General features: G+C 34.9%; 2 protein-coding genes across 15 annotated transcripts in view; both read left to right on the forward strand.

Moving 5' to 3' along the window:
• The window catches only part of dmd (dystrophin), a 114,131-nt gene extending 107,058 nt beyond the window's left edge, over window positions 1-7,073 (forward strand). For 7 of the 13 annotated variants that reach the window (XM_077205207.1, XM_077205208.1, XM_077205209.1 and 4 more), the window contains 2 exons: window positions 485-577; window positions 5,158-7,073. In XM_077205207.1, coding sequence (XP_077061322.1) covers window positions 485-577; window positions 5,158-5,255 — 191 coding nt within the window. In that variant the 3' untranslated portion in view covers window positions 5,256-7,073. Of the gene's footprint in view, window positions 1-484; window positions 578-2,667; window positions 2,694-5,157 lie in introns of all 13 variants that reach the window. The other 6 variants (XM_077205211.1, XM_077205212.1, XM_077205213.1 and 3 more) reach the window with 1 other exon arrangement.
• A 1,015-nt stretch (window positions 7,074-8,088) lies between these two features.
• crfb15 (cytokine receptor family member B15) lies at window positions 8,089-15,572 on the forward strand. Of its 2 annotated transcripts, none has more exons than XM_077204926.1 (7): window positions 8,089-8,252; window positions 10,391-10,508; window positions 10,780-10,946; window positions 11,535-11,692; window positions 12,706-12,865; window positions 13,452-13,582; window positions 14,730-15,572. In XM_077204926.1, exons 1-7 carry the CDS (start codon window positions 8,171-8,173, stop codon window positions 15,096-15,098), a joined length of 1,185 nt encoding a protein of 394 aa, XP_077061041.1. In that variant the 5' UTR covers window positions 8,089-8,170; the 3' UTR covers window positions 15,099-15,572. The 2 variants fall into 2 exon arrangements, with proteins under 2 accessions (XP_077061041.1, XP_077061042.1); XM_077204927.1 differs by having other exon boundaries at window positions 13,461-13,582; window positions 14,730-15,171.
• Window positions 15,573-15,936: the final 364 nt, after the last annotated feature.

Below are 15,936 nucleotides of genomic sequence, written 5' to 3' on the forward strand. Positions count from 1 at the left end.
TCGCTGACTTTAGCTAGCTTCTTTGCACGAAGAACAACATAGTGACGAAATGCGTTTGTTCGTTTAGGGTTACTGTAGAAACATGTCGGCTCAAAATGGCTATTTCAATGTAAGGGGACCCATGGTGTGTATAGATAGAAATGGCTAATTCGAATGTAATAAAAACATAACGGTTCATTATGTGAGGTCTTTATACACCACAGAAAACATAGTTCTGTATATTATACTGAATTTCTGCCAATAGATCCTCTTAAATATGACACAATGCAACTTTGACATTTATGGAAACATTTTTATTTGTGTTGTACTGTTGTACTCTGTATGAAAGTCCTCAACATTACCTTCAATATTATCCTTTAAGTCAGTAATACAGGAAGCAAACACTGTCTCTGTTTGAACATGAGATGTCATGGGCGGCAGGACAACTTTGTGCGTTTTTAAGGTCACTTCTCAGTTGTAATTGGGTCACTACTGTGTGTTTCAGGTGATGATGAGCTCTCCAGTCCCTCCCAGGATGCAAGCACTGGATTAGAGGACGTCATCGAGCAGCTCAACAATTCCTTCCCTCACAGCCAAGGTGAGAATCCATCTACACTATCTGGTACGAGGAGGAACTAACACTGATGCAGATGGTCTTAAACTGGCAAAAAAAAGTATTAAAGTGCCCCTGCTATGCTATTTTAATGTTTCTTAATTTAATTTTGAAAGTCTCAATAGATTTACATGCATCCAAGGTCAAAAAAACACTTTAATATTTTCAAAATATACATTGCGACATCACTTCCTTTCTCACAGTATCTGAAACTGTTCGATCAATAATTCAGTCTCTCTGAACCACTCCTTTCTGAGAGCCTGCTCTGCTCTGATTGGTCAGACGGCTCAGTCTGTTGTGATTGGTCTACCGTTTACAGCGCATGTCTGAAATGAAACTTACCATTACCATATCCGAATTTCAGCTCCGGAGGCTTTCTCAGCACTTGTATACACAGTGATACAAACAGTTCATGCCTCTTCACATCCTCATCCTTTAGAAGTGCATGCGAAGTGGATTTTCTTTTGCAGTGCAGAAAACATCATCTTCTCTACATGTTGACTACAGTAACCAAACTCTTCCAGGCCTCAGCTACAACTAGTGGTTAAGGGTCAAAGTAGACGAGTTTGTGTAATTAAACTCGAGGTTCTGTGGGGTGCGGACTGGATTGATTCCATTCCTAGAGCTTCCGAACGAATGGGTTTTTAGGGTGCGGACTGACGGGGCAGTGAACCCGAGGTTACCCCGTGAGTCAGTCCTAGAGCTCCTGCTGTCCGATTTTAGGGGAAAAATCGGGTCCATCGGAGACGTCCAATAGATTTCTTAGGCGCGCCAAAAGAACGCCACAGACACGCGGTAATCACCATGGGAAAATCCCAGAGTAAAACTGGGAGTTGTGGAAAATAATACACCGGTGTTTTGCCAGATGAAAAGTTTATCTATGCATCATCTTTTTATCTCTTTTAATTTCTTTTATAACCGTTTTAATTTTCCTTGCTTATATTTTTTGATTATTTTAATTCCTTTCTGTAAAGCACTTTGAATTGCCATAGTGTATGAAATGTGCTTGTAAATAAACCTTGCCTAGACATTTGTGGACATTTCGGTTCTTTCTTTTGGGAGACAATAACTCAAATGCACTTTGATCCTTGAAGCTTTGCAAACCTTTTACATCCACAAACCGCTGTAATAAATACTACATGAAAGGTAATATATGAAGAAACATAACTGGGGCACTTTATCACTATTCTATTCATGTATTGCAGTTGTTTAAGGTGGCAGTAATTACAGATTGACAGTCAATTCAAGATGTCAGTAATATTTTAGATTATGTTTTGAGCAATATGGAGAAAAAGATGAATTGGTAACAATTTACAATAATGCATTTAATACATTTACATTTGTTAACATTAGTGAACAAGAACTAACAATGAACAATACTTCTTTTTATTCAATTAATTAATCTTATTGCAAATCTCTCAGCATTTACGAATACATTAAGATCAAAAGGTTGTCTTAAGTTATTGCACTGTAAATTAACATGGCCACTTAACTAACATTATCAAAGGTTAATAAATGCTGTAAAAATTGTTCATTGTTAGTTAATGCATTTATTAATTTTAACAAATGAGATCTTATTGTAAAGTACTACAGATGAATTTTTGATATTGTAATTTTTTCCGATCCACTGCTTTTATTCTCTTTGCATGATTAAGTTACTAAATGCCCCTTTATTTCTTATGTTTCTAATTTTCCCATGGCAAATTGATGATGGGAGATGTTTTCAAATGATAAAATATGAAAATATACCTTTTAATATACCTAATGAGTCTGAGTTATTAACCTTAAACAACTGAGAAATTATTGGGTATTATTGATGTACATTCCTTACTTCTTAACACAAGTGTTTCTCTTTTTAACAGTGACTCTTAACAGTGTGTGTTTTGGGCAAGCACAGAATCGCAAATGCACAATAATAATAATCATCATCAGAAAAGATTATATGGAAGCTAAACAGCTTGTTCTGGTAAACAGTGCTTGCTACAGGACACATTCTGTTTAGATTCAGTCTAAATGCCTATCTCTACTCCACCTTTACTGATATTTCTTATTTCCTGTTTTCCTCTGTGTCTAAGGAGGCGGACGGCTAAACCCATGAGAGGTTAGTATTGTTACTAACTATTTTCTCTGTTTACTCTTTCCTGTAAAAAAACTCTTATCCTTTTTATTCTTATCCACTTTACACCATAATTTGAAGTTAATGTTCAAGAATGCGTTTATTTGTTAAATAAAACTAATATTTTGAAATATTACAACAATCTAAAATAAATCCTCACCTAAAGGACTATTAGGAACACCTGTTCAATTTTTCATTAATGCAATTATCTAATCAACCAATCACATGGCAGTTGCTTCAATGCATTTAGGGGTTTGGTCCTGGTCAAGACAATCTCCTGAACTCCAAACTGAATGTCAGAATGGGAAAGAAAGGTGATTTAAGCAATTTTTGCCGTGGCATGGTTGTTGGTGGCAGACGGGCCGGTCTGAGTATTTCAGAATCTGCTTATTTACTGTGATTTTCACGCACAACCATTTCTAGGGTTTACAAATAATGGTGTGAAAAGGGAAAAACATCCACTATGCGGCAGTCCTGTCGGCGCAAATGCCTTGTTGATGCTAGAGGTCAGAGGAGAATGGGCCGACTGATTCAAGCTGATAGAAGAGCAACTTTGACTGAAATAACCACTCGTTACAACCGAGGTATGCAGCAAAGCATTTGTGAAGCCACAACACGCACAACCTTGAGGCGGATGGGCTTCAATAGCAGAAGACCCCACCGGATACCACTCATCTCCACTACAAATAGGAAAAAGAGGCTACAATTTGCAAGAGCTCACCAAAATTGGACAGTTGAAGACTGGAAAAATGTTGCCTGGTCTGATGAGTCCCGATTTCTTTTGAGACATTCAGATGGTAGAGTCAGAATTTGGTGTAAACAGAATGAGAACATGGATCCATCATGCCTTGTTACCACTGTGCAGGCTGGTGGTGTTGGTGTAATGGTGTGGGGGATGTTTTCTTGGCACACTTTAGGCCCCTTAGTGCCAATTGGGCATCGTTTAAATGCCACGGCCTACCTGAGCATTGTTTCTGACCATGTCCATCCCTTTATGGCCACCATGTACCCATCCTCTGATGGCTACTTCCAGCAGGATAATGCACAATGTCACAAAGCTCGAATCATTTCAGATTGGTTTCTTGAACATGACAATGAGTTCACTGTACTAAAATGGCCCACAGTCACCAGATCTCAACCCAATAGAGCATCTTTGGGATGTGATGGAACGGGAGCTTCGTGCCCTGGATGTGCATCCCACAAATCTCCATCAACTGCAAGATGCTATCCTATCAATATGGGCTAACATTTCTAAAGAATGCTTTCAGCACCTTGTTGAATCAATGCCACGTAGAATTAAGGCAATTCTGAAGGCGAAAGGGGGTCAAACACAGTATTAGTATGGTGTTCCTAATAATCCTTTAGGTGAGTGAATATATATATATATATTCAATATATATACTCTGTCTCTGTATCATACATTGATGCTACATTGATGCTGCTCAAGATACATTTCTTATATATATATATTAGAACTGCACAATTCTGGATAAATAGAGAATCATGATTTTTTTTCTGTTTTAAATAGAGATTGTGGTTCTTCCACGATTCTGAACAGACAACTGAGCAAAATAACATGATTTTCTAGAGCTTCTGGCAAAATGTTAAGTACTGTGGTCTATTTAAAATAAATCAAGTTTGAATGAATGATTCAATGACTCACTCATAAAGACTTCACTTGCTTCATTACTGGATGAATCAGCATTTTCTAACAAATCTCTTAAATGAATGATTCGTCACTTGTCGAAGTCACTTGTCGCCACCTGGTGTCATAACAATGTAATTGATAGAATCTTTGTTTAAAGTGCCAAGTTTCTTTCAAAAGGCGATTTACTCTGTTTTGATCTCTACCCTAGACATCTGTTTTATATTTCATCTATAAACTTTTATCCCATTACTTCTGTGATAATACGTACACACAAATAATGATACTGTGTGGTTGGAAAGACTGTTTCATACCTATATATGACAAGTGCTCTCTCTGGGTCAGTTGTGGTGCAAACGCAGTTCTGAATGTTCCAGTGTGATTTTGTCTGGTTTAAGAGACACAGGAGAGTCATTTTCATTGAAGAATAAGATCGCGTTGGTGTTTGAATTGAGATCGCAATTTTTTTTTAGCGATTAATGGTGCAGCACTAATATACATCTTATTATTCAACACAAAAAACCCACATTTACAAATTTTTACTCTGGTGAAAATCTGCCTTTCTCTGGTCTTGATATCAAATTAACTGACTAACACCAATGAAGGAAGGCCATTGAATGCATTTATATTTGGTGTCGACTTATGCAGCGATATAAGATTGTGCAAATAAACACCCAAACTCTTAAAACGATCTGAAATTTGTATTCAGTCTGTTCCTCTACACTTAGCAGTTTTACATAAAATGTATTGTTGACTTGCGTGTTCAGACTCTGACATGAAATCTGTTTTTTCCGTCTCCCGCAGGTCCTAATGTGGGAAGTCTTTTCCACATGGTTGATAACATTGGACATGCCATGGAGTCGTTGGTTAATGTAATAACCGAGGAGCAGGATTTAGACTGATTATGTCTTCTCCTCGTTGCATGCTTTTGTAGTGTCAACAACTGGACAGGATATGTTTACAATGGGAATATCAATAAAAATCTATTTTTCTGAAGGATCGCGGTTCCACATTGTAGATTTGATCTTTAGTAGTTTCAGTAGTTTCTTACGGAGAGTCTAGAATTGTTTATTAATAAAAAAAAAAGTTTTTTAAACTTCTATGCAATTGTACAAAAACAGAACGAAAGGTGCGTGATAACATGTAACATTGCGTGCCATGTCTTTGTACAAAGTGGAGCGCATTTTAAAAGTGTTTTATCTAAATGGGTGACTGAGTATATGCAGGGGTGCTTTATCAACTAATTTTGTTTGTAACAAAATAACAAATGCATATTAAAAGGCAAGTCCATTATCTGTGTATGTGCGTTAGCGTGTGCAAAAAGAGTGTATGAAACATGTCTTTGTTTGTCTGTATGTTTGTTCTGTTTTTTCTGTATATAAGCCGGCCCATTCAGCTACTGCAGTCATCATGAAAAAGAAAACCGATGCCCTGATTAAAGGCGCAGTAAGTGATTTCTGAGAATCATTGTTTATATTTGAAATCATCCCAAACAAACACACCCATCCCTTCATTGCTCCGCCACCAAATTGCACAAACACACAATGCAAGAGTGGATGTCTCTTTATCATAGCAGAAGCAAAGCAAAATAATGCTGCTTGAAAAATAAAGCGAAGATGACGAACGAACGACAAGGAAGGTCAAAAAATGAACATCCAATACACGAGTAAATACAAGCAGGAGTTCGTTGTTAATCAACTCTGTCCATTTCCGGCACTGGTTCCTGAAGTCTTTCATTAACATGCTTCCTAAAGCTCTTGCCTGATCCTAACCCTTCTTTTTCCAGTGAACACACAAGTGTGTTGTGGCGCTAGGTCCGATCCACTTTTCAGCAGCGTTTCTCAGAAATCGCTTACTGCACCTTTAAGGTTAAATACTGTCTACCTCACAGAAATGCCCGTCCTCCATGCTCTGTCCTTGTTTATTAATGGATCAATAAGAGTCGTGATCATAATATTTATGAATTAACGACAACTTCCTGGCCCGAATATAGTCCACAGTCTCCTGCTAGAGACATGATTAAACCCATGTACCAGAATGATAATTTATCTACTGCTTGAATCGTATGGTGTTAGTTATATTTCTGTAAGTAACAAAATAAGAGAAAAAGATTTTTGACAGAATTAGGGTGTTTAAGCGTTAAGTTTGAAACTAAAGACAAATATCCTAACGATTAACCTCTAAGAATCATCACCATCTTGTAATACTGGAATGAATCATACATGAAGGGCCATGTTGTCATTGTTCTAGTTATACAATGTCTGACTTCAAATTTTCATCTGAGTTTTTTTATTGACGTTGACATCTAAAAATGCAAGCAAACAGCACGGTTTACAGATATCCACATGAGATGATGAAACGATACAAAATATGCCGCTCTGCATTGTTCTTTAACACATCTGAGTTTGTTTTTGTCTTTTTATCAAACCTTTATGCTTTGTGTGAACAAATATATCGAAATAAATGATCATAATGTATATGTATGCACAATTTATGACCGTTACAATTACAAAAGAGTTTTGCACCTTGGGAGATGAGCATGTCCAGACTGAGTACTGCATATTTATTTCTGAGATGTGCTGTTTGATTCTCACTGTTGTTCTGAAATCCTACATTTTATTTGTAATTACAAAAGGAATATTTTACCAGACAATGAAATGTAATTGTGGTTTTCTTAACTTGCCACTGCATTAGTTGATAAAAATGGAAACGCATAGCCACCATTTGTCTGTTTCATTATGGATTCACTTTGCCAAAAAGCAAGTAAATGGTTGCATTGAAATACGCAATATCTCTTATGAAAATGTATAGGAGAAATTAAATGTTAGATATTTAATTCAAGCTACCGTGTGGCTTTAAAAACAAGCATGATAGTTTATATGAAATGCACAATAAATAGACAAAGTAAAATAAAATTACATTTAAAATTCTTATCTGCTTAAGAATTCAATCTATAAATTTAGAGCGTTAGTTTTTTTTTTTTTTTTTGTCAGTTGACCAATGGAAATATATCACATAATTTTAAACTTAAATGCTTCAAAAAGACAACTGAATGGCGAGGTAAGTTACACAGTAGCCACTCGGGGCAGTGTTGAGTCTGTTAACTTCCAAAACTTCCCTGTTTTTCCCCTGCTAAGTATTTAACTGTCCCAAGAATGAATGTCACAATATTCACACACAATAGAAATTGACTTAAAACGTGACTTTTTATTTTAAAGAAAAAATATAACATTTTTAGAGTCTGATAGAGTTTGTCAGTCTACATAAACATTTAAATTTATTTCAGTGTTGACATCAGACAAAATAAAGCAAAATACATAACACAAATAAATACCATTTAACTAACCAGCAGAATTGCTCCCAGTCCCAGCATTTTTTTTTTATCATTACACGGCTCTGTGGAATACTTGATTCTGATTGTTCTGATGTTATTCTCCCATAAAGCCAAGTCCATATTTATATAACTAAAGGTTTCTGTTAGCTGAAAAAGAAAAGATATAGGCACAGATGTTTGTGTAATGGGATTGGGGAAACACTAGGGATTCTTTCTTTGACCGTTGTGCTAGCGGTGATATGTAACGTTATTAAAAATATTTTTGCAAGGATGTGAAATTTTGTCAATACATGGGGTATTTAATTTAATATTAATATATGAATGACATTAGTCTGTTACTAAACAAGTTTTGTGGTTGTTTTTTTAATCCCCGTCTCAAAGAGGAAGCAGTTGAGTCATATTGCTCCTGCTTCCTCTTGAGCACATGACAAATGAACTGAAGTTTAAAAGCTCCCCGACTCGACTCTGCCCCATCAGTGAGTGATGTTGTCAGTCATGTTTGTGAAGCTCAAGGTGTTGGCTCTCGTATTCTTTGTGACCAAGGATGTTCACCCCACCTATTCTGGTCAGTATTATTTGCTGCTTTATAATTATTGCTTTTAGGTAATATTTTGAAATAAAACAATTTTTTGTTTGTTTTTTGTACTAAATCATTTTTGTTTGCAATTACTGTACTTATTTTTATTGACAGTATTAAGACTGACCTTTACAGATACTTGTATGATACTATAGTGTATTAATATTGTACTAATATTAATACAATCAAAAAATAGTATTTAGACTTTTAGTTAGTAGAAGGTCTATTGGGGACCATCAAAATAAAAGTGTTACAAAAAATACTGCACATTTTATAAGTAATTTTGCACCATGTCAGATAACTCTAATTGGAGTATTAGTAGACTGTCAGCTTAATATCTGCTAACACTTTATTTCTATGCTCCCACAACAGACCTTCTACTGACTAGAAGTAACTGTGCAACTACATGTCAACTTATTCTGCTAACCCGAACCCCAACGCCTAACGTTAAACTACAGTCTACTAATACTCTATGACAGAGTTAGTTGACATGTAGTTGCAAAGTCAGTTAGTAGAATGTCTAAAGTGGACCATCGAAATAAAGTGTAACCACACTTTTAAGTTGAAACATTTTGTCTTGTCATCATAATGTTGATAATTACATTAACTTAATATTGTATGTAATTTAAACTCAAATTTCTGTTTTAATTTTTTAGTAACTTAATAAATTGATAACTTTTGGAAATTAGGCATGTGAATTTATAGCTCCCTGCATGCTTATGATGTTGAAATGAAGTATCATTGTATTTGTTTTTTAGTGAATGGGATATACCTGTTAGTGTTTAACGTTGTGTTTGACATCTAAAAGAGTTCCTGTAATGTTGAAGTTTTTGTGGTTACCATTGTGCTGAAGAGTAGATACATGAAGGTAAACACTACATTGACTCTGTTAGCAATGACTGCTATAATGCTAGTGACAAGTAATGTTTTACTTGTTCATACTGTGATAGCCGTGGATTTTAAATGAAATAGATAAGATAAATTGATCCAGGGCTACAACTCAAGTCATTTTTTTAAAGTTACAAATTAGGTTCTTCTAACTCTGTAGTTTGTTGGATGAACTTAATTTCATTTGAAGTTGCCAAAAAGATTGATACATTGATCCAAAAGATTGAGTGTTGCATTATTTTATTTTTATGTTGAAACAACACATTATTTTTAGTGTCCTTTGTATTAGGAATAGTGTAGTTTTTTTATAAATTACATTTTTCAAGCAAAACATTCATAGTTTTTAAATGGTAAAACAACAGACGTGTTCAAAATGATTGAAAAGTATTCTAACACTGATTGTCTGGTTGTTAAAGGTTAGTGGAACATTTACATAACCTGTGGTTACACTGCTGCAAGACACCTGTGTGAACTTTTAAAGTTAATTCTGTGAACAGCATCATTTGTTTCTTCAGAAATGTTTTTTAAGTGCAGTGGGTTTCTAACTGGGTCATCATGACCCACTGGTGGCTAGTAGAGAGAGAAAATATATAGCACGAAGTCTGAGTAATGTGGCCTGTTCTTGCAATGTCAGAAATATGAAAAATGGAAAGATTGTTGGGGGGTCGTAACTTGTATTTTCATATATCTGACATGATGCACCACAACTGTCAAATTATAATAGCATTGGGCCTATTGTATTGAATGTAACAATATGAAAAAAGATAATGTCAACTAAAAGAGAACAAATGCATTTCCCCCCTCATATTTCACTATAGCAAGTTTTGGGTGTCGAATTAGATCATACTTCTCTAGGTGGGTTTTAGCATGAAAAAGTTTGGGAACCCCTAATCTAATGCAATGACATTCATACTTAAACATCCAAATACTTTATGGCCCGGTTTGACAGACAGGGCTTAGACTAAGCCAGGATTGTGCCTTAGTTAGCTTTTATAAAAGTGCCTTAGCAAAAAAAAACATGACTGGTGTGCATCTTGAGACAAAACAATGAAAGTAGCATATTTTAAGATATGTCCGTGCAAATTCCTTTCAGTTAAAACAGCTCAATCAAGCATTTTAGTGTGGGACTAGCTTAAGCCTTGTATGTGAAACTCAGGGGAAATATTACATTATTAATTCTTTATAAAATTCTCTTTATAATGTATTACTGACTGTGGTGATACTCTGTTTTACTTCAGAAACAAAGCTGGCTGGACCCCAGAATGTGAAGGTGACCTCCATCAATATGGGTGCAGTTATTAAATGGACATCTCCACACAATAACATGAGCAACGTGACATACACGGCAAGATATATGTAAGTACACTCGAAATACTTCTTAAATACTCAAACATGGAAGAAAAATAGCAAACAAAATGCTTGCAAACTAGCAACAAATGCTTGCATGCCATTATAAAATATACCCATCATAATGTGTTTGATTGTAATGACAGTCACTGAACTATTGTTCTACTGGAATCTGATACTTCTGAGCTTTTGCAGAAGTTGAAAACAATAGGTTTATTCTTTACCTGATAACATATTTAACTAACATACTTTGTGTTTGTAATCGGCCTTCTCCTTGCAGCCTGAGAAATGAAATCGCTTCCCTCTGTGTGAACACCAAAGAGCTGAAATGTGATGCAGGAGAACTGCCAGCTATATTTGGGACCTACATTTTCCAAGTACGGGCAGAGGGTCAGGAGCTGTTCTCTGAGTGGGTTAATGCATCCGCATTTTTACCTAATAAGCACAGTAAGTGTGAATCTGTATTTGCAGCTCTTAGTTTGCGCTATACGCTCTGTTGATTTAAAGGTACAGTAAGCGTTTTCCGAGAAACAATGTTGAAAGTGGGTCGGAACGAGCGCCACAACAAACTTGTAGCCAATCAGCAGCAGGGGGCGTGTCCACTCATGACGGGGGAGAAGAGAGAGAGTGAGCGAGAGGGAGATTTGAAGAAAGACTGTAGAAAGAAAGATAGCTGAGAGACATTACAAAAGAGAAAAGCTCCAAGGAATATCACTGGAAATAGAAGGGTTATGATCATGCAAGATTTTGTAATATTAGAAAAGCTTTCCAGTGCCGGAAGGCCTGAAAACTGACACAGATGTTGTGTTGATGCTCCTCATACGTGAGTAACATTGGTTTTGAGTGTGTGCTGCTGGCGATTAACAACGAACACCTGCGTGTATATACTTGTGTACTGTATGTTCACTTTTTTGTTCTTCCTTGTCGTTCTTTGTCATCATTATCTTCAATAATTCTCAGAATCACTTACTACACCTCTAAGTCAATATCAAATTCATATGTAACAATTATTTAAACTGCTTTTCTCCCCTGTAGGTATCATAGGACCCCCTACTGTTCGTCTTGTCATCCGAAATAATAACTTGATTGATGTTCATGTCCACCCCCCAGTGCTGAAACTGAGCAAACTTTCAAAAAAATTTTCACAAGTGACCTACGGCATCAAATATTGGACTGAAGACCACGAAGATGCGGTATAAAAATGCTTATAGTCTTATCATTCTGTTCATATGCATTTCAGCTTGAATCCTCAGACATATTTGCTGTACACTGTAAACTTTTAAACTAAGGGTATGTTTAGACAACAACGATGTACTAAAAACAGATGACACATGTTGATCCCGGTTCACACGGATCTGCGAAAATGACTAAAAAGGCTGTATTATGCTGCCAGGCCAATAGTTGGCGATGTCACTTTGTCAAGAAACACTTCTTGAAAACGTAATATGCATGCATGCACGAACAGATAATACGCATGACGTCACCGTTTTCACACATTCACGTTTTGTTGTTTACACAGAGACGGTAAAGGCATCGTTTATAAAACCTTTGAAGTTTGCTTTTTCAGGCCACCAAAATGCCGTTGTTGTGTAAATGAACGGCCAAAAGCATAAAAAAGCATTGCCTGAAATAAACAACCGAAATAAAGTCAAATATATAAAAAGAATTAAACAACTTTTAAAATGCTAAAAACATTTCTCATCTTCATTTAGCTGAATAACTAAAGCTGAAATAAAAATTATAGAAAAAATATAGAAATATTAAAAAACAATAACGTATACAAATGACAAAAACACAATAATATTACTAAAGCTTTAACTAAAATTAAAATAGAAAATTTACTTAATTTATTGAATGAACTACTTTAAATTATTAATAAAAACTATAATAGTACCAAAATTATGCTAAAAGCACTGTTAACAATATAATGTTTTTTTAAAGTTTATGTTAGATTGATGAATAGACCATTTTAAGTATGCATTGCTTTATTATGAACAGCCCTACTGAAAAGAAATAATCATTACATATATAATATAAAGAAAATTATGTGTGTTCACAAAGTGTGTGTTCAAACTCTCTGATATATTAACATCCTTGTTGTCAAATGGGAATATTTGATCTCATTTCAATTTAAACATAATTTACAAGCCACAAATAAATAATCCATATCTTCAAATAACCATAAGAGTATCTGTGTCCCTGATAGGCAGTAGAGAGGAAGGTTATTGAAGCCAGCAAAGATGTCAAACTGACTATTAAAGGACTACATTCACGGAGCAGAGTTTGTGCTCAGGCAAGGGTGCTTCACACAGGCTTCACAAATTCGGGACAGTTCAGTGATCCTGTGTGTGTGACCAACATACCTGGTAAGTGTGTCTTCATCTACACCTGTCACTCATATCAAGAGATGTAACGTGTATAAATGTATGAAGTGTTTGATGTTTTACTTAAAAAAAAATAATAATCAGGCATCTAAGGGATCATTTGCAGCCAGCCATGTTATTTTGGAGATAATATTTGTGACACTAGCACAGGATATCAGTAGATTATAAAGTGTAGCGGATATTATACAACAATATATTACCATAGTACTCTGTGATTGATCAAAATAAAGTAGAATACAGATCAGAATAATCTATTCCAGACAGCCCTGCAAGATAATGATACAGCAATAATCATGTAATCTATTCAATATGAATAGAATAGGTATAAAGTAGTTTATAATATAGTTATAGTATATTATATAAAACTATATAAATGCATAGATAATATTGTGCTTTACAATATGATATTTTCTATGAACAATATATGCCTTCATTCAAAGACTGCAGATAGATACAGATCTCATCTTCTGTTAAACTTAAGAACCAACATGACAGTGGTGGTGGTGATGATGATGATGATGATGATGATGATGATGATGATGGTGTGTGTGTGTGTGTGTACACAAAGTGACACCAGTGCTCACCAGCTGTGTGATAGCTGCTGCCGTCATTCTTCCTCTGGGAATCCTGGGCGTCTTGTTCATCTATAAATTGTACAGATACCTGTACCCTAAAACCAACCTGCCAGAACATCTCAAGGTATGTTTATATTTTCAGTTTTCATTTTAGTTTTAGTTAATTTACTACTTCAATTAGTCCTACTTTATATTAGGTTTCTTTAACACTTAAATCTGCTATTGAGGTGAGATACGGGTAAGGTAGGGACAGGTTTGGCTGGTATGGATAGGTTTAAGGGTGGATTAAAGGGTAAGGGAAGGGTCAACCGTGTAATTATAGATTTTGAAATATAAGTACGTTGTAAAAACATATATGTACACAATAAGTGCATTGTATCAAATTATTAATTTATAGGTACACTATAACTTTTGAAACTGTAACTGCATGCATTGACAATTTATCTGTTCAATAAATACCATACTCGCCTGTTAAGTAATAAAAACACCATCTCCGCTTATCTTTTACAACTTTTCAAATCACTCAGTCTCGCCATCATTTTTTTAAACGGGTGATTCCCTGTACCCGGAGCAACTTTTCTCGATTTACGAATACGACAAGACATGCACGGGCGAGTAACGCATGTATGCAATTTTCCACGAAAACCATCCTTTGGCATTTCTAAAATATAAACACTTAAAACGGGCTATACAGTCTTACCCTGATTTATAAAACGGATAGTTCCGGTCCTTGATTCTGATAATATATATATATATATATAAATATATAAATATATATATATATATATATATATATATATTAAAATGAATATTATTATGGAGTAACCGTTTTATAAAAGCAATAAGCCCCTTGAAGCCGTTTTACAGTGAATTTAGAACAGCTAAGTGGCATGGTTAGGCACGACGCAGAGCGGAATCACGGCTTCACGGGGCTTATTGCTTTATTACCCCCTATAGTAAATCAGGGTAAGACACAAAACTTTTTTGGAAGAAGAATTGATGATATATTGACTCTTTTTTTTTTAACAAAAGAAAGTTACATATTGTACCTATAAATGTTAGTACATTGTATTTAAGGACACTTAATATAAAATTGGAGACTTCAATTTAACATATAGTTATTTTATTTCAGCTTTACTGAAATTTAATATATATATATATATATATATATATATATATATATATATATATATATATATTTATATATATATAGTTTTAGTCAAGAATAACATAACTGTTTAAATCATATTTTTAATACTGGTTCCTTCTAGAATCTATTTGTACCATCATTTTGGAATCCTGAGGCAACCCAATATTCTCCACACCAGAAAGAACAGCATGATCAAATCAGTGCCATAACTAAAGACCATCTTTATGAAGCGCTCGGTGAGAAAAGCAAGATCTCAGAGGACAAGGACTCTGGGTTAGTCTGTGATCTCGGCCCAATACAAGAGGTGGAAGAGGACTACAAACGGCTCATACACATGAAACCTGCACCATCATTTTACCCTAATCATCTCTACCCGTTCTGCTCCAATAACACACTACTGACTCATTTAAATCAACCCCACGTTGGAGGCTCCACTAGCACTCAACCTTGTTACTACAACGTAGTAGCTGAAACACAAGCTCTTTGTTGAAACACACTGAATGTATTTGCTGAAGTCACCAACAAGCTGAAATGTATTTACTTAAGAATAATCTAATTTTCTGCAGCAAATATTAAATGTATATAGGCCTATATATATATATGGTGAAATGGCTGTCTGTTGAATGTATATAATTTCTTGCATAAAATGCTGTTTAGCCTACTCATGCTATTAGACCGAATGTAGGCCTACTTCTTGAGAAACGTTTACTATCATTATATGGTTGAATTGCTTTTATTGTGAAATGTAAAGTGAAACAGAGTTGGATTTCTCTTCCTTGAATTAAACTTCTCTGTTAGCCCAGTTAATTAAGTTATAGCACCGTTTTATGATGTTAGCACTGAGCTTCACGCATGCATCTATGCAATAGTTAAATGATATTTGTTATAATTTTACTAAATATAATTTAGGTCTATATTTTGTAAATTATTTGGTTTCATGAAATAATAAAAAGTTTTTGAGCAACTTCAGAGGTATTTTTCCCCCATTATAAATAAATATATAAACGGACCCTATTCACATTTCGTCATAATTGCAAATATAATATTTGTATTTCCACTTTAGAAATACTGATACTCCAATACAGGAAAAAAACGTGATCAATTTCCCACGACTTTCCAAAAGAATATTGATTACGTTTGTCAGAAGAGAGAAATATGTCAAATCCGTTCGCAGTTAATTCGTGTTTTTGTCATAAACTGACAAGGTAATACAACACAATATATAACGTAATAATAAATGTTTATTAAAATGTTTTGAACAACTGATTGCGGTGTTAACTATTGGTCTATAATAGTATTTTCTATAAATAATTTTTTGGCACTGTTTC

The sequence above is a fragment of the Siphateles boraxobius genome, unplaced genomic scaffold, assembly GCF_051911475.1.
Source record: "Siphateles boraxobius isolate OS27281-9 unplaced genomic scaffold, OSU_SipBor_1 53, whole genome shotgun sequence".
In the NCBI taxonomy this organism is placed as follows: Eukaryota; Metazoa; Chordata; class Actinopteri; order Cypriniformes; family Leuciscidae; genus Siphateles; species Siphateles boraxobius.

What these genes read in the sequence shown, in the direction of transcription:
- crfb15 (XM_077204926.1), top strand. Translation starts at nt 8,171, where the DNA reads ATGTTGTCAGTCATGTTTGTGAAGCTCAAGGTGTTGGCTCTCGTATTC. An exon ending in ACATACACGGCAAGATATAT is followed by an intron (nt 10,509 to 10,779) that starts GTAAGTACACTC and finishes TTCTCCTTGCAG; the next exon opens with CCTGAGAAATGAAATCGCTT. An exon ending in ACCTGCCAGAACATCTCAAG is followed by an intron (nt 13,583 to 14,729) that starts GTATGTTTATAT and finishes GGTTCCTTCTAG; the next exon opens with AATCTATTTGTACCATCATT.